This window comes from Cynocephalus volans, chromosome X (assembly GCF_027409185.1).
Source record: "Cynocephalus volans isolate mCynVol1 chromosome X, mCynVol1.pri, whole genome shotgun sequence".
NCBI classification, from domain to species: Eukaryota; Metazoa; Chordata; class Mammalia; order Dermoptera; family Cynocephalidae; genus Cynocephalus; species Cynocephalus volans.
The window spans coordinates 3,016,242-3,030,542 of record NC_084478.1 but is presented as its reverse complement, the minus strand read 5'-3'; the positions used below and the strand labels follow the sequence as shown (position 1 = coordinate 3,030,542).

At 39.6% G+C, this 14,301-nt stretch overlaps 1 protein-coding gene across 1 annotated transcript in view; it reads left to right on the top strand.

Annotated features, from left to right (window-relative positions):
* The window catches only part of PRKX (protein kinase cAMP-dependent X-linked catalytic subunit), a 108,323-nt gene extending 97,572 nt beyond the window's left edge, over positions 1-10,751 (top strand). The window contains exons 7-9 of the mRNA XM_063083385.1: positions 1,071-1,148; positions 3,934-4,082; positions 6,371-10,751. Coding sequence (XP_062939455.1) covers positions 1,071-1,148; positions 3,934-4,059 — 204 coding nt within the window. The 3' untranslated portion in view covers positions 4,060-4,082; positions 6,371-10,751. The remainder of the gene's footprint in view (positions 1-1,070; positions 1,149-3,933; positions 4,083-6,370) is intronic.
* Positions 10,752-14,301: the final 3,550 nt, after the last annotated feature.

Below are 14,301 nucleotides of genomic sequence, written 5' to 3'. Positions count from 1 at the left end.
CTGCTCGAGGGTAAAAGTCAAGTCTCATTTGTATTCTCAGCATCACTGAAGGAAAACTCAGTTGACATTTGTTGTTTGAGTTAGATGTGGGTGGAAATATTTTTCCCAACCGAAAGAAAAAAGAATTATGAAACCATAGGATTGGAAAAAAATTAGAAAAAATTGACATCCTTCTTTCTTTCCTCTTAGAGATATGGTCATGAGCAATATTCTCTTTTTGAGGATAAAAATAAGTAAAGCTTTAAAAAAAAAAAAGTGAGCACATACACATGTTAAAAACTTCATATTAAATGTATTCATGGAGTTCACGTGGCGTCAGCTCGCTGGTCCCTGGTGCCGTCCTCGAGGATGAAGCAGACAGAGCTCAGTAAATACTGTTGATGGGAAGAGCGTGCTACGTGTCATTGCTAAGATCTCTGATGATGGGCATGCTTGGTCTGACTCCCAGTCCTGCCATTTACCTGCTGGACCATGCTTAGCAAATTGATGCTTCACAATGTATGATGTGTTGAAAATACTGTCAGTTAAAAATTCATTGGATGCCTCCAATAAACCCGTTGTATAGTAGAAAAGTTGTACGTCAAATCCTCACATATCCAGGTGCTTCTCAACTTACAGTGGGGTTACATCCTGATGAACCTATGGTAAGTCAAAAAAATCATAGGTTGAACCTACCTGTACATCACTCAGTGAACTCTAGTGTGGGTGTCTGTAAAATACTGAATAAAATTGTCAAGATGTAAACGGGTCACAAACTCAAGACATAACCATTTCCCAATTTAGGTGGAGAGGCTGAAATCACATTTACACTGTAGTCTTTTGTCCAGAGTAGCATGTTCATGAGCATCGTAACCAGATTTGTTTCTGCTACAAAGGAAAGAAAATGGACCACTAACAACTTCATGTAGAGTTTTCTCTCAGAGCCCACGCTCCAGAGACAGTTTCTCCAAACAGAGCCAACTTTTTTGTTTGTTTGTTTCTTTAGTAAACAATGTAGAGATTCTTTGGAATATTTTTCTTTCCTGCCCTTCAAAATTCAATATGCTCACAATCGCATGTTTTTTTTGAAGCATGGTGCAAATGACGTGAAGCGGCACCGGTGGTTCCGATCTGTGGACTGGGAAGCTGTCCCGCAGAGGAAATTGAAGGTACAACATACGTATGTGGGCCACACAGCATGCTGTAGCTCCCATCAACCAGGACAGACTCTGGTTCTGTGACTCATTTATTTATAGTTGACACATAATTAATGTGCCCAGCACAGCCAGTTGTCTCTTTCTTGAATTTCTTAATTTAATTTTTAAAATTTATTTGTACATACCTGTGGGGTACACGTGTTGGTTGAATACATGCATATACTGTACAACGATTCACTTAGGGTAGGTAGCATATCCATCATGTGCACATTTATCTTTTCTTTGTGAGGGTTATGGCCAAGGTCGTCTTTTCTAGCTATTTAGAAATAGACCATATAATATTATGAGCTCTAATCAGCCCTGAGCACCGAACTTATTCTTCCTGTCAAAGTTCCCTATACAGTGAGTATCTTAGTGCTAAATATCTGCCCAGAGTAGGGTGAAGACCTCAACTTTTTAATTAAAGACCTGGCTTCATCTCTTACTTTCTCTGTAAGTGTTGCGGAATCTCATCCCTTTCCTCTTTTTAGTGGGGAATAAGAAATGGGATAACACAGATAATGCATGTGGCTAGCCCTACAGAAATTACTCAGTGCTGTTGGTGGATTAGAGGCAGAATATTCTTTGGGATGTCTTTGGTGGAACAGACATGTTTTTGGCAGAATTTCTCAATAGCAGCATTTTCAATGCTGTGCTGTAGAATCAATGGGCGGCTATTGGAAATGTTAATTCCCAGTCCCCAAAGCAGCCTGATCAGAGTTCCATGGGGGTTGGACCTTGGGGTGATTTTCATCATTTTTTTTTTCAAGATTTTCACTTTTAAATATTCTATTGTACTCACTTGCATTTAAAAAAAAATCTCAAGTAGGTTATACGTTCACATTGTTCAAAAATCAAGTCAATATGATAAGGTGTATCTATCGCCAAATCTCACTTTTTTTTTTCCCCTCTATCTTCTCCAAGCCACCTGCAGGTAATCACTTTTTATTAGATCTTTCCGTGTATCCTTCCAGAGTTTCTTTATGCTAATAAAAACCCATATGGATGTACATAGTCTTATTTTCTCCACTCTTATACAAAACCTATAGTACATAAAGTGTTCTGGTCTTGTTTTTTTTTTTTTTTTCTTGTTACACGTAATACAATCTGGAGATCTATTTATGTACCTGGATAACTTTCTCATTCTTTCTAAAAGACATCATGTTCCATCGTGTGACTCTGCTGTAGTTTACTTAACCAGACCTCAATTGATGGGTACATCAGTTCCTTCCAATCTTCCGCTACAGTGAATAGTCTTATGTGAAGGTGAATTTTCAGAAGTGAGATCATTGGGTCAAAGCATAAATGTATTTGAAATTTAGGTAATTTTGCAACATATTTCTCCATAGAGGTTGTATCCTTTTGTAATTCCAAGGGAAATGTTTGAAAGTGCTTTTTTTTTTCCTCCACGGAGAAAGTAGAGCTGTGATCTGTACAGCTTTTGGATTTTTGCCAAGCCGATGGTTAAGAAAAGGTGTCTCCGTGTAATTTTACTTTTGTAACTTTTTGAAAGTTCACCAAGTGATCCCAATGTGCAAAAAAGATTGAGAGAGTGCAGTAGGGTTTTTGACTGGGCATGACATTTCTGGTAGGCCAGAATAGCATTTTCCGTTTACTCGCGGTGCCTGATTTATACAAATAGCTCTTTTACTGGATGAAGGTATAAAGAAAGAAGGAAATTAAACTGTTATAGTTACTTTATTTAAAATGACTTTGTACAAATTTGTAAATTTTTATAATCTTTTCTGGAACCGACATAAGGTACATTCAGACGTGGGTTGAACTGTTTTGCGATGGAAATTGTCTCATAGGAAGCATTAGGGATTTAGGATGGGAACCGATCTAGGTTCATGTCCTGGTCTTGAGATCCCTAAGCCTCAAGTTAGTATCACCAAGCCTCAAGTTTTTTGTTGTGAAATAAGGAAAGCTAAGGAGAGAGACGGTGCTCACCACACACAAGGCAGCTCTCAATAAAGTGTAACGGTTTTGCAAGATTACAGAAAACTAGTTTTATCTGTGTGCACCACAGAATTTTTCAGCACTAATCTGTCAATGGGCCAGCCAACTCTAACCTGTGGGCCACATCTGGCCCATCACTTGTTTTTTTTTAATCAAGTTTTATTGACACACAGCCACACTTGTACATTTACGTGTTGTCTATGGTGGCTTTCACGCTACAATGGCAGAGTGGATAGTTGCATCAGAAGTCGTATAGCCCACAAAACTGAAAATATTTACTAATTGTCCCTTTATGGGAAAAAATTGCTAATCCCTTCTCAGTCTCTATGGCCCCCTTTTAATTGATTCAGGATTGAGGCTTGTCACTGGTGATATTAACACCTGAGTCTGGTGCACTTTCCATCTTACTGGAATTTTCCAGAGTCTGGCCATTGGACCAGTGACATCAGAATCACCCAGACCTAGGCAAGCTGGGGGGAGATCCGCACTTTAATAAACAACTTGGGTAGTTCTCTTTTTAGAATGTAAGATGCAAGCACTGGGTACCATCCTTCCTCCTTTAATCTCTGAAACTACACAAGCACCCATCAGACTAATGGTGGACAGCCTCACCTCACCTACTCATCGCATCTTCCTTCCAAGCTTTCCACGTTCATAAACAAAAGGCAAGACCGCTTTAGTCTCTTTCAAATCATTCCCACTTTTATCTAAAGTAACAGAAGTCAAGAGATGGCCACCATGTCCAAATGGCCACCGTCCCTTTCTAAACTTTTTTTTGTATTTTGGCTGGATCCTACAGCCCCCCATCGTGCCCAAAATATCCGGCGACGGAGATACCTCCAATTTTGAAACATATCCCGAGAATGAGTGGGATACCACCCCTGCTGTGACACAGGAAGATTTGGAAATCTTCAAGAATTTCTGAGGACAGGAGCTCATCTCTGGAAGGTACACCTTTATTTTTAGTCATTACAAAAAGATGAGATTGGCACTACCCCATGTCCTGGTGATACTGCGTTTACCGAATCAGAACCTCTACATCCGAATATGACCCGAATAGGTCTCTTTCTGTTACATACATACTTACATACATACATACATACATACATAAAAATGTACCTCAAATACCTCATGGAATTTGCTAGACTTAATTTGACATGACCAAAATATGATTTATCTTGAGTCTATTTCCTTGAGCCTTTGAAGGTCTGTTTATTTACTTATCTATTTATTTTTACTATGGGTTGTAAAGATCTTTAAGTTACTTCCCGATTTTAAGTTTTTCAGTTACAAAGAATGATTATATTTTCTAATGATGAATATGACAATTATCCTGATTTGATCGTCGCGTAAGTACTGATATTCAACTCTGTACCCCACACATACGTATAATCAATTATGTTTCAATTTAAATAAATAAATAAATTTAACCCATTAACATCTGAAATAACAATAAATTGACCCGTTAATACCACTTCAATGAGATCCTTCTTTCTATAACACCCGAGCAAGAAAAATATGGTCCTTGACATGTCTACTCATTGACAGTTTGTTTTTCCCATTTTTATTCCCATTTCTACAATTTTCTCAATTACGTGGAACAGAAAGCTAATTGGCTGATCAAACTTATTTGCAACAGTCATGCCATTGGGATGGGGGACTCTCCTGCTAAGAGAGGTGGCACATGAAAAAACTTCACTCTCTGCTGGTATTTTCATGGATATAACAAGAGGAGAACTGAATAAAAGTTTAAATGATAGAGAAAAAAATGAAAGAGGAACAGTCAGCTATGTCCATGAGAACCTAACACGTCTCCATGGCATAGTTTAATCTCTCAGTATGTGATGACTTTTAATGCATGATTATGGCTGGTTTGTCTTAACATAAAGAGTGCCCGACTTATACTTTATCAGCTTCAACAAGGCTACTGAACCCTACATATGGGTTTTAAAAATTATAAGATGTTCCATAATCTGTTTGCATTTTGTCTGATTTGCCCACAACATTTCACAAATTATGTCAATCCAGTAAATCTCCAAAATGAGGAAAGGACTTGGGTTGTTTTAGAATTTAGAGCTTTTAGTAGATAAGCCACAAGGAGAGAGCCTTTCTCTAATAGAGACCCTGGACATGTGAAATTTACTTAAACAAAAAGCCTCCGATGGATTTTTTCCCCATTTTTTAAATTGTACATTATTTATGGAGTTAGAGTGACATTTTGATACGTATATGCAATACATGATATTAAAACTTACAGCTGTCTCCAAGGGATTTTTGTGCTATACTCAGGGAAGGCTTTTATGACATTGTGTCCCCAGCTGCCCCAGCTACGAGAAGATTCCACAGATAGGAATAACCTTTCTCAATGTGGTGTAGATTCTTGGGGAAAGTGTGTGTAAATGGAATCTTTGCGAAGTGGAATCATCTTTAATATACTTTGGCTATTAGATGATATTCACGATGAATCTTTGGAAATCAAGAGGTCATGTCATGACCAAATGGCTTTCTCTGTATTCAACAAATTTAGATTTTGTTCCTCTCCTCTGAAAGCCAGACACGTGAATGTTGTCGTCTTTCTCAGTAATTTTACCAAGAGTAATTTCCACACGAAGCAGGACCAAGCTCTGTCTGTGTCCTTGGTGCTTGTAGTGAAGAGTGGTCAGGTGCATTAGGTACCATGCAGAGGGGTGTTCTGCATGAAGCCCAATCTTCCCCCACAGATAAGACACCAGTTAAGGCTAATGACTGCACTTGAGAGCTGATTATTAACCGTGTAATCAAACCGCTCTTTGTTGGAGATATCCTGCATGCTTTTCAGCATATGGAGGAGGAGGTTGGGAGAAATGGTAAAGAAAACAGCTCACTTTGCTTTATTTTTTGACGTCATAATGAAATGTTTTCTGTCTTGCTTTACAGTTTTCTGGTGAAGCGCATTGAAACAGGGATCCCATTTTCTTTGTGCAGTTCGTCTGTGGATAAATTCATCTGTTTATGCATGAGGATTATGATATAACCTGTAACACCTACCTTTATAACAACATCCAGTTTCTTTTTATTAGAAAATCCCACACCCGCTTTTAGAATTCAGGCTCAAGGATCTTTGCAATAAGAGTTGCCAAGGAACGTTTTCTGTTATGACTCATTAAAAGGAAACATAAGTGTTATGACTAAGATGATCACAAAATGTATCTGCTTATTCAGATACTAACAAAGTCCTCTGTCTTATTTCATGCTAGAAACAGGAAGACTTGAGCCTGCCTGAGACCAGAATTTCACATACACACTCCTGAAGAAATGTCCATGATGTGATAAAGACATTTCCACATTTATATACATTCATATGTATATAAAGAGACTGGAGAGCATTTGAAATTTATGGACCTGACATTATTTAAGCAACTGGAAATCTACTGCACTGTGGGAAGTTTTAAAGAATTGTTTGGTTGTCGATTTTATCTCATCCTTTAGCATTGTGTTCCTACTGTGATTTCTTGGGTTTTTTTTCTCATAGACTGAACTTTATAAGTTTGGACTAGACTTGTCCAAGTATAACCACAGATTGCATGTGTGTATATAAAAAGGGATGCACAGAAATTGTGCAGTGATGTAAATGTTTATACTTTGCAGAGCCTATGATTTTTATTTTTCAAAAGGTATTTTTTTTTTTTCCAAAAAAACTGTTCTCTGGGGGACAAAATCTAAAGAGGATGGCACATGCATCTTTACCAACTTATATGCATTTTATTGTTATTTGTGAAGAAAATATCATGGGAAGGTCTATATCCAGTATCTTTTAGTGCTTAATATCTGGTTACTCTAGACCTCAAAACAAGGAAGGAAGAAGACATGAGGTTGAATTTTAGTCTGAGTATCTTCAGTGTCATTAAAGTGTTTTGAGGAATGCATCGTACTCAAGAAATTAGTCACATCCAAAAATTTTATATTGCACAAGAGGATGGCTACCTATTAAAATTCCACTTTAAATCTCTCTTGAACAAAATGCACCTCCTGAAGCTTACGGATAACAAGTCTGGCTCAGCAACACGGACGACCTTCGTGCATAGATTTTCTTTTACTTTTCATTTTGGAGAAAGTAAACACATGATCTATAGGTTGCAGCATGTGACTCAGTGAAAATGAACCTCACTGATTTCTGCTCAGTTTCGTTTCATTTTGTAAATGTTCAGTTTGCATCCGTCAAACACATTGACTTGTGCAGAATTATTAGTGGGTGAGATTTTTCTCTCGGGAACTGGTCAGGAAGGTATACCCTAAAGAGCAGTCTCCAAATGTTGTCTCCTTAGCACTGACTTCATAACACCCAGATGGTGACTTTGTCATGATGCATATATTGCAAAATATGGGTCTCCCATGTATGCATCCCTAAAATGGGACATTGATGGGGTCCTCGGGATCTGGACTGTACATGACTCATCTTCTTTGCTTTTTGCCTTTTGCCTTTTTCTTCCTGATTCTAAATGGGCTCTACTTGCTGTGTTTACTGACTCAGCCCAAACATGTTGCTAAAATCTGTTGTGCATTTGATGGTCATGGGACCCCAGTGGAGGTCAGTGCATTGGAGAAAGAGGTTCTGTAGCCTTCGGGATACCCCCCCCCAAGACCTCTGAGACCCCTTCCTCACCTCTTCCTCACCTCTTCCTTTTCTCTGATACGCTAAATGCATCCTGCACTTTCAGCAGATGGGGTCAGGGCGATGTGATTGAATGAGTACGAGAAGGCTTGGGTATCCTCAGTCTTCACTCCTTCTCACATCTCCACCGCTCAGGACCTCTGGAGTCACCTGCAGGGATCTTTGCTGTTGGCGCTGTTTTCCCGTGGAGTGCCTGGGAAGAGACTTCTCCCCGTAGGACTTCTCTCTTCTGCACTTACATCTAGTACTGTGGAGAACTTTTCGTAGGGAAAGTCATGCACTTTTTTAAGTAGCAAAATGTCAGAGGAAATGCCATGGCCTCTCAGATTTGGCAGAGTCCATCCATAAGTGAGAAGGCAGTGGCTTTGTGGATTTGGAAGCAAAAGGAAGTGAACGTGCCCCTTAAAAAGACCTTCAGAGACAGTGACATTGAAGAAACTAAACCTTTCCCTCCCCCTTTGCATAAAAGACCTTCTCTACAGGAAGTTGTGTCAGCTCAGTAAATCAGAGTAATTAGAAAGTTCAATAAAATACATTATTTACAGTGAATAACTCAATGAAAAATTAGGTTCACATGGTGAGCCTTGGAAATGTTCCCACAGAACTGTATTTTCGGTCTTTACTTACCCCACACTGTTTGCATTAAAAATTGAGAGCTAAAGTTGGCTAACAAATGTAGCATGCAGTTTCTGAACCGTGTCATCAGTGAGTGTTAGAAGGTTAAATTGTTCACTGAGATGTGAACACAGAGGAAAAGGTCTCGTGTCCTCTGACTAAACATAAATTATGTTTTTGAGCATTCTGTTTACAAAAATAAAATAATAGATGAAACACCTTTGTTGGACACCATAAAAAATTGTACATAGGCACATTAACCCGTATGCCTATTTTTAAGGTTTTCTTCTTACTATTCAAGATTTAGTATCAAAATGAAAATTAGCATCAAGAAAGCTAGGAATGCACTGCCTTAATTCTGAACAAATACCAGGGTACTTCAAAAAGCTCAAGGAAAGATTCGTATTGTCTTCTAATTCTGTTTTTCCATGATCTTTTTGAAGTACCCTTGTATGGACTGACTACACTGTAAAAAGCCTCCATACAAAATAAACTAAAACTTAAAAAGAATTCCAATGACGTGTGATGATGATAAAAACCCACTTTCGACAGTCATGTGCATTTCAGTATCTGAAGTGGGGTACGTGCTGGGCAGTGAATTAAGTGATATGCTGTCGTGCAAAGACCGGTTTAATCAAAATGAGTCATGAACATGGAACAACCACTATATATAATTAAAGAAGAGTTTATCCTGTGGGGGCATTCTGAAATTTTCATGTAGATGATCACATAGAATCACTGTGCAAAATACTGGGGAAAATCCAAGAAAATAATCACAAAATTTGTAATGGGACAAAACGGTAGGTTTTTCTTTTTTTATGTAATTGTATGAGTTGGCAGTATTTTCTTAAGTAGGAGTACTGTAGAAGAATATCTTTAGGAAATGTGTATATTGCAAGAACTATACTGGTGTGGGTCTTGCTCTACTAAGCAGGAATCCTACCAGCATGCTCTGCTAAAAGGCATTCGTAAAGCCAGGAAGGGAATAAAACCACAGCTGATTATGCAGCTTATCTATCATAGGTTTGCACTGGTCTACTTCTGATTCCTTCCCAACAGTCGTCTAAATTCTGCTCAGCATAAACAAAACTATTGCCAGCAATGGAAAAAAAGTCATGATTTTTGCTGTTGATATGGCAGAATTAGCAGAAGAAACCCCAGCAACAGAATAAGATTGCACACAGAGTAACTGCACAATCACTTGTTAATAAACTTCTAGTGCAACATTTTATCTCATTCTTTACACCTATACTGAAAAAACTAAATTATTTGAAATCACCCCTCATTGGAAAAGCACCCGTAAAGCTAAACCGGTGAATGATTTGGGATGGATTTGCCATGTCTGTGTTTGACCGACGTTGCCTCTAGGTTTTGGACCATTTTAACTGTGAAACTATGGCTTGATACTGTTAATGGAAGACCCTAGGCACACCTCTGTAGCCCTGACCACCTAAGGCTGCAAAAACATCACACCAGAGCATCAAGATGAGAGCTGCCTCTCCTGGGTTAACAAAAGCAAGAAAATACCGGGTTGGGTTTTATCTTTCCCAGCCAGTTGACTTTGCATCATATTTACACCATTGCAGACACCTACTGTACAGAGTTAAAATGTGATGTTTATCTTTCTTCTGTCCATCAACCGAGCATGCATTTTACACATGGTGGTTTGTCCTGGGTCACGTTTATCCCTGTTTCCAACAGAGGTGGGGTCTTCTCATTAGTAATTCCACTCGAGTGGCTGATGTTCACTTAACAAAAACAAAAAGCACAGAAACAGATGTCTTAATGTGTTTGAATAGTTTGTGTGTGTGTGTGTGTCTGTGTGTGTGGAGGTGGGAAGGGAGATGTATGTTTTCACCCAGTGTAACGTTTTTATATCACGTTTGCTTTGCAAACTCCTATGGCCTTGCATCCAGCAGAACAGTCCTCCGTCATAAAAGGGGAATTCTCTGTAACAGTTTTCTGTAAATGACTGGGTTTTCAGAAGATCTGTTGTGCTTTAGTTGGGTCTTCCATGGTGGACACTTCTGTTATTTAAGTAAAAGTCATCACACGTATGTTTTAGTGACTGGCTTTGAAAGCTTTTCAGCCGTCCGTCCTTGTCCTCTGAGATTGGGCCTCAGCTCTGCACAGCCTCCATTGCTAAATTATTTTTTCATGCCAGGCTATGGGCAGCCTCTCCCATAGAGGTTCCTAGTGCTTCTAGGGCCCATGTGACTGTTTTAGGGAGCCCTGCAGGGTGACCCCAGCTTCTCATGGAGAAAAAAAGAAAAAACAAGCCTATTTCTCATTCTATTTGTTGCACAATGGAAATCACTGTGATTTGTATATAGACCCTAGGAAAATTTTACTGCTGTCTAATTTATGTAATAATTATTGATTCCAGGTTTGTTTAATAAAACTTTGTATCTTCTAAGAAGTCTCATTCTGGTCTGCTTTTGTCTCAGAACAAGCTCTAGCTTTTCTGCTTTGATCTAATCCAGGGGTCAGCAATCATTGTCTGTAGATCGCCAGATGGTAAATATTTTTGGGCTTTGAAGGACATGAGGTCTGTCACAGAGTGCAGAAAGCAACCACAGACAGTGTAAACAAACGGGCATGGGTGTGTTCCAATAAAGTTTTATTGACAAACACAATCCAAGGGCCAGATTTGTACCTTGGGCCAGTATTTGCCCACTCTTATGTTGACTTTGCAGATCACCCCAACAAGTAATTAGAAATGTGCCTCCCTCATCCTCATAAATAATTAAAATATTTTATTGCTTGCTCTTACAGCTCACGTAGCTTGGAATGAGCTTTTTTTTTTTTTTTTTTTTTTTTTTTGAGTTTTTGCCATAAAGTTTGATAATGACACACCCACACATCCTGGCCCCGAGCCCTCTTATAACTAAAAATTCCTTTAGAATTGAAGTAGCATATTGTAGTAAAAAGCATTAATTAACTAATTTGATTGACGTTAGCTTTCTGAGTCAGTTTTGCAGCTTGTCGAAAACATTCTGCCTTTATCACTGCAAATGCATCCATTTGTGATTTTTAACACACATTGAGCACTTGCTGTCACTAAGAGCTGGAGTATCACCACCAACTGAGGGTCACACACACAAGCCCATTTACTTGTGGCCAAGATCGTCCACTCCCTTCCTAGAATTCCCTGGGAGTTAAGCAGGGCTTGGTCTGGAGTTTCTGTAGAGCAGGTGCTTAGCCTATTGTCTCTGTGTATATTTTTAGACACATTCTGTTCTTGGAGATCTCTTACTTTCCAAAAAGCCAAGCTTGCTCTGCATTCTCGTCAAAAGGATCAGATGACCTTGTTCCAGGGATGTTAAAGAAAAACAGATAGGTGAAGCCCTGCTGTCTCTGGTATTCCTTGCAGAGACAGAGAGGAAGTCTGCTGCCTCAGGAGCCCCCCTTCCATGTGGGCGATGGGACGCACGCTTTTATAAGTTATCGTTTCATACTGACAATAGCGTGAGATAAGACACTTGCCCACCTCGCTAAGAAAATTGAGGCTGAGAAAGACATTGTTATTGACACATGGTCTCACAGTAAAAGCACTGAACTGAGATCTGAACTCTATCTGGCACCTGCTCATGCCAATGCACTCAACGACATTTCAACAATAAAAGAAGATAGTAAAACGTGCCTTGAAGAAACGAATAATAAGGTTCTCTATTTCCCGATGACTGTATTGCAGGCTGGGTAAAACCGTCAAGTGTGAGGGCCTACAGGGAGTGTTATTGATAAAGGAATTTGGGATTTGCTGTTTTGCGATAAGGCAGAAAACTACAAACTCCTTAATTGGTCAATCAACTTTTTGGGGGGTCAAATTTATTTTCACAGGTAAGTTGCCTTTGAGCAGTACGTGAAATAGCTCCCTTTCCACATGTGGAGCTACCACTCAGACAAATTTTCTTTAAACAATTGAGATAAAAAGCACAAGAGATCTACCCTCTTAACAAAGTTGAGAGTGTATGGTACAGTATTGTTTATGTCAAACACGATGTTGGACGGCAGATCTCTAGAACTTTTTCATCCTGCAGGACTGAAACTTTATACCCATTGAACAGCAATCCCCCTTAACCCCCTTTCCCCAGCCCCTGGCAAAGACCATTAAGCTCCAGCTCCCAGTCCAAAAATCAGAGAAGGCTGGGACCTGCCCGCTTGTGTCTTGAGTCATCCAAAACATCTTTAGTTCTTAAGGACATTACAGAGAATATATTCATGCTTTCATATCTGGTTATAAATGTCTGGCACGGAGCCTGCTGCAAATTCAGCTTTCATAGTCCCCTTGGGGGCAATGTCTCAGAAATCCACTGGCTGAAAACAATTCTTCATAATGAATCAGGATCTGTGCGAGGCCGTTTAAAGTAAGTGCCTTGGAAAAAGGGAAATTTTTTTAAAAAATTACCAAAGGCAACGTTGAAGAAGTGACGTCAGTCCAGTAAGCGGGGAATGAACAGAGATAATTTGGTCTATAGAGACCTGAGTTCTTAAAGTTATTTCACAGTGTGCTTATTTTGATAAGAGTGCATAAGTAATTGCCAAAATGTCTCCAAGGCTAGGAAGGAAAAACACTGGCATCGTATAGGGTACAGTGTCCGTTATTTGTAAAAGTTTTTGTTGTGATGTTTAGGTTGTCTTCCTTTTGTCTTTTCCACCTGCTGTGGTTTGAATGTCCCCCAAGCTCATGTTGGAACTCAACTCCCAATGTGGGGTGGAAGGTGGGGCCTTTAAGAGGTGATGGGATCTCAGAAGTCATCTCCTCTTTCAAATGTGATTGTCTGATTACCTGCTGTGGGTTTAATGTGTCCCTCAAGAGTTCCTGTGTTGGAAACTTGACCCCCATTGTTTCAGTGTTAAGAGGGTGGGAAATCCAATTATGGTATTTGAAAAGTGGGGTCATGGAGAGTTGATTCGATTGTGAAGACTGTGCCCTTGTGAACGGATTGACCCACTCATGGAGTCATGGGCGTGGTTCTGATGGCTTCATAAGGAGAGTGAGTGGGCAGGTCGGCTGTCTCTTGGTCAGCCCACTCTCACCATGTGACACCCTGGTCACCCCAGGACCCTGTAGAGAGTTTCCACCCAGAAGAAGAGCCTCACCAGATATGCTCCCTGAACCTTGGACTTCCCAGCCTCCAAACTGTAAAATACATTAAGAATATAATCTTAAAAATAATTGGGGCTTAAGAGATTTTCTACATCGATGTTTTTTAGGTTTTTACGGTGACCCCAGTGAGAAATACATTTGGCGTATTTTACAGAACCAACCAAAACCCCTACACACCTAAAACTAAAGTTGAACGAGGCAATCGAAACCATACAATATTAAGCGTGTAGAAACAGTGTTATCAAATATGAACTTATTAATGGTTAAGCAGATTGCTGTTTAATTTCAAGTTATTTATTAATACTTGTAGAGACCTAGAAAATTGAACCTGTGACCCCCTCTTGGGTCTTGCTTAGTGTTTACAAAAACGCTTCTCCCGCCAGGATCACAGCATGGAGCCGGGGAAAGCCAAACCCAGCCACACCCAGGTAAAGAGCACACCAAAAACACCGTTTCCGTGTGGGTAGCCCATCATAGCCACTGCAGTTGCCACGACTGCTGCAAAAGCAGCTAGTCTCTATAGCAGCAGTCACAGCCACCAAGCAGGTGGCACGTCAGATTCTCAACTGCATTGACACAAGGAGAGGCACCAGCAGAGAACAAAAAAAAACAAAAACAAAAGAAAACAAAGAAATAGAAGAGGTCTTCTCTCTCCACAAATCACACTCCAGAGTAATAGAAGAAGCATCTGCTTTAAGATAATAGAGGACTTGGTCACACATGTCTCAGCAATGGACGGACCTAGGTCACAACAGAGGAACAGTTAATCTGTCAGGTGGAGAGAACAGATC